At 35.2% G+C, this 3,758-nt stretch overlaps 1 protein-coding gene across 1 annotated transcript in view; it reads right to left on the reverse strand.

Annotated features, from left to right (window-relative positions):
* Positions 1-291: 291 nt before the first annotated feature.
* Positions 292-3,758, reverse strand: part of LOC119414256 (pituitary adenylate cyclase-activating polypeptide type I receptor) — a 49,689-nt gene continuing 46,222 nt past the window's right edge. Inside the window, exon 15 of the mRNA XM_037681352.1 lies at positions 292-399. Coding sequence (XP_037537280.1) covers positions 292-399 — 108 coding nt within the window. The remainder of the gene's footprint in view (positions 400-3,758) is intronic.

Raw genomic sequence — 3,758 nt, forward strand, 5'->3', positions numbered from 1 at the left:
TCAGTTTACACAACTTGGACATGGATGTTGGACATGTACAGAACATTTACACACCATTACGGTTTGACCATAACTTAAACAATACTTTTTTTTTAAACATTTAAGTTACTTATATTCCCTACAAATGCTTGTTACATGCATACAAAATAGACTCTCCAAATTTCAAACGCTCATACACTCTGAAAACTGGACCATAAACAAATGTACAAAACTGTCACAAACAGTATAGATCTTAGTCAAATAAGTCCACCTGAATGGCAAAAATATACACCATATGACAGAGAAAAGACATCATTTGTACACCGGGGCAAACTGATAGCAGGCAACACCAAAGAGCAGCTGAGCAACAATAACTGTACATTCAAAATTTGTTGGCAATCCATAAAACTCACACAGAGTCTGCCACAAACAGAAAGGAAAGTGTCATTACACAAAGATGCAGCTATGAACCACACAATGCATTTCAAACAAAAGTTTAGATATTTTCAAAATTACATTTATTTATACAGCAAATAAATTAAATTGTTATTTTTATTTTCCAGCCATGTTAAATATATTTGCAACTATAAGCAGTTGCAGCTGGTTGGTGTGTAGCTTTGAAATAAACCCGAGGGCTCGGATGTTGATGGGTTCATAAAAAGGGCTCATGATTCCTGGAGTCCTGCTTGTGATTCGTCAGGAGTGACATACAGACTGTGTTCGTATAAACACCCATTTCCTGTCGTATTTATGAGCTTAACTAGAAATGTTGTGCAAACTCAGGTTGTGAACAAAACGCTTCACAAATTCACAAAATAGGCTAGATTAAACGCAATGGTTCCCAACTCTGGTCCTTGAGGAATACCATCTTGCATGTTTTAGTTGTTTCCCTGCTTTGTCACACCTGATTTGAATAAATGGGTGATTAACAGGCTTCTGCAGAACTTGAGGAAGTACCCCCGGTAATCAAATCATTGAATCAGGTGAGCAGGGAAACAACATGCAGGATGGTGTTCCTCAAGGGCCAGAGTTGGGAACCACTGGATTAAAGTATAGCTATTATACTTTAAATAAAAAAGCAACAATTTTCCATGAGATTACACATTGCACATTCAATTTAATAAAGTGACACATTGCAGTTAATTTAGGAATTAAATCAGCTTTAAATGTGTTTTCGACAAAGCTAGGCTAAGTTAACCCATTCTTATCTAACCAGCTGCTGCTAGTTAACATAAATAAAACAAAAGTGTCATTTGTTTTGTTTTATTCTCAGCAATAAAGTAGTGCATTTAACACATGTATAAGTTAATATTTTAGTAAAATAAATTAAAGGCTTTGCTTTCTTAGATTAAAGTTTTCTCGTAAACACTAGCAACATACAGGTGCTTACTGTTTTAAAAAAAAAAGTAGTTATTCTGTTCTAGTTGCCATCTAAGTGATAAACTAATACAATTGTCAAAGCAGCATTAACTTTAGGTTAACATGTTTCTCTGCACAGACTATGGTGATAATCTTTGATAGACTGATGTTAGACTTGCATCTCTAACATTAGGTTTAAATAATTTTCTCTTTCTTGTTTAGTCATGTTTTGAGAACAACACTGACAAAGGTGACGAAAGGTAAATTGACTTAGTAAGGCTTGAAAATAGATTATAGTTTGGCATAATCTGAATCTTTTATAAACCTGCAGCTCCTTTCAAAGTGCCAGTAGGAATAAATCCTTACAGGCGTCTCATTATCAATGAAATACTTCAAGAAGTTACTCGCTCACATTTTAAATGGAGCTAAGCGCGCCACATTGTGTTTTGGCAATTGAACTCAAGAGATACGGTCTGTGTTGGCAACAATTATTAGCAGCGCAGTGCTCAATTTTGCTGTTATGTTAAACATTATAATTAAATTTCCTGCCTTTTCAAGGCAAATGTTTAATCAAACTCACACACGGTTCACATTTTTGGTCAAAACTAAAGGAAAACGTAAAAGAAAAGCAAAAGTGTGTAATTTTGAGCTTTCATTGTATTTTCACATCAAAATTACATCAATAAAAAGGCTTGTTGGCTGTAAAATAACTCATAAACAATCATGTCGATAATGATAAGACCATGATTAAAATATAAACAGTTGTAAATAAAATAAAAAGCTTCCCAAAGGCTCTTGCTTTTTACCTCTATGGGTTCAGCTATCAAACTTTGCTTCCATCTTGTGGTAGATGAATTCCCAGCACAGGTGAGGTCATGTTCAGCTCTTCTTTTTTCCACAGACAGTAACAGCTTGAAAACATGGTCGTTTCTTTCTGAGCTGCTGGTGATAGAAACACGTCAGCAGCAGAGCGGTTTTTAAACACTTTGTGTTTTATCTCTTGCAGTTCTTGCATCCTACTTCAATTTTCCTACTTAAACGCTCTTTTTTTTTTTTTAAAGCAGATGCAATTTAATGTTTATTTTATTTTAAATTAAGCTGCTTTAGAGATTGCATCTTTATGCTTTTGCAACTTTAACAGCATTTAACATTACACAGTTATGGCACTTTGAACATGTGAACATCAGCGTACATCAGTGTAATAAATAAGACATCACTAAAGAAGCTTGCATACTGTACATGGCACATGGTTAAATGGAAAATAAATAGATCTGCTCAACAGTAAAAAACACTTTTTATAAATGAATGATGGCAATAAAAAAAAAAAGAAGTAACCTGAATGTTATGGAAAAGGCCTTCTGTACACGCTTTTTCACATTTTATCACAAAACTGCTCCTGCTTGCACAGTTATTAGTGTTTCTCTTGTTTGCACACAAGTACAGAAGAAACATGAGCAACACTCAGCTATGATTGTCAAGAGCTGTTAAATTAAAGCCTTCTGGGATGACTGGGAACGATGTGTTGCTTTTGAAGCGTTCAGTATTGAATTACTTGTTAAAAAAAATTAGATAAAGTCCATCGAAAGGTAAAATAAAACTCTTCTCATTACTCCTCCAAGCTAAGAAAAGCTGAATTTCACCAATAATAGTAAAAACCAACAACACATTTTATCACCACAAAACACACCACGCTGCTTGTTATTTTCAGGAAATGACTTTTAAATGATCTGCTTTCTAAATTTTAAACTAATAACTGGATATTAAAGTGATCGCTGTTAGTGACTGACTAGGCACTTTGGAATGTGGGTGTAAGAGGTGATAAAACGAAATAAAGGAGCTTCTTAAGATGGTTCAATGGGCTCTAGATGTTTGCAGTGTGAGTGTTACTCCCTGCTGTAAAAGCCTCCACGATTGAAGGCCTTTTGACAGAAGCATCCTGTAAATGGCATTTTCAGTTTATGATCACGCTCTGCAAAATCGCTATTGAGAAATCCGCAAAACTGAAGAAACCGAGCTGGAGAACGCTCCCGTTGTGCAGCTGAAGCTCCATCCGGAAGGGCAAAACAACTCGGGCTTAAGCTGTTTGGAGCCCGAAGCTGAAAAGAACGACTTTGAACTTCACAAGAAAAATGCGAGCATGAATATTCAACCCCGTTCGGAAAACACCACCCTGGAGTTGTAGAGTTTACTTAAACTTTTAGATAATGTTAATTTCTTAGAAAGGAATATTCCATAAGATGTGTTGGTTCTCCAGAACACGTTATAAATTCTACAGATTTGGGCTCCAGTTCCTTTTTTGTAAAGGCTGTTAAAATACATTGTTATGCTAAAGGGAGCCTTTCTGATCTAGACACCATGAATAACTATTTACACAATCCATGAGCTGCTTCTTTTTTAAAGTATTTATACATACATATATA

The sequence above is a fragment of the Nematolebias whitei genome, chromosome 9 (genome assembly GCF_014905685.2).
Source record: "Nematolebias whitei isolate Nwh7 chromosome 9, NemWhi1, whole genome shotgun sequence".
Taxonomy (NCBI): domain Eukaryota; kingdom Metazoa; phylum Chordata; class Actinopteri; order Cyprinodontiformes; family Rivulidae; genus Nematolebias; species Nematolebias whitei.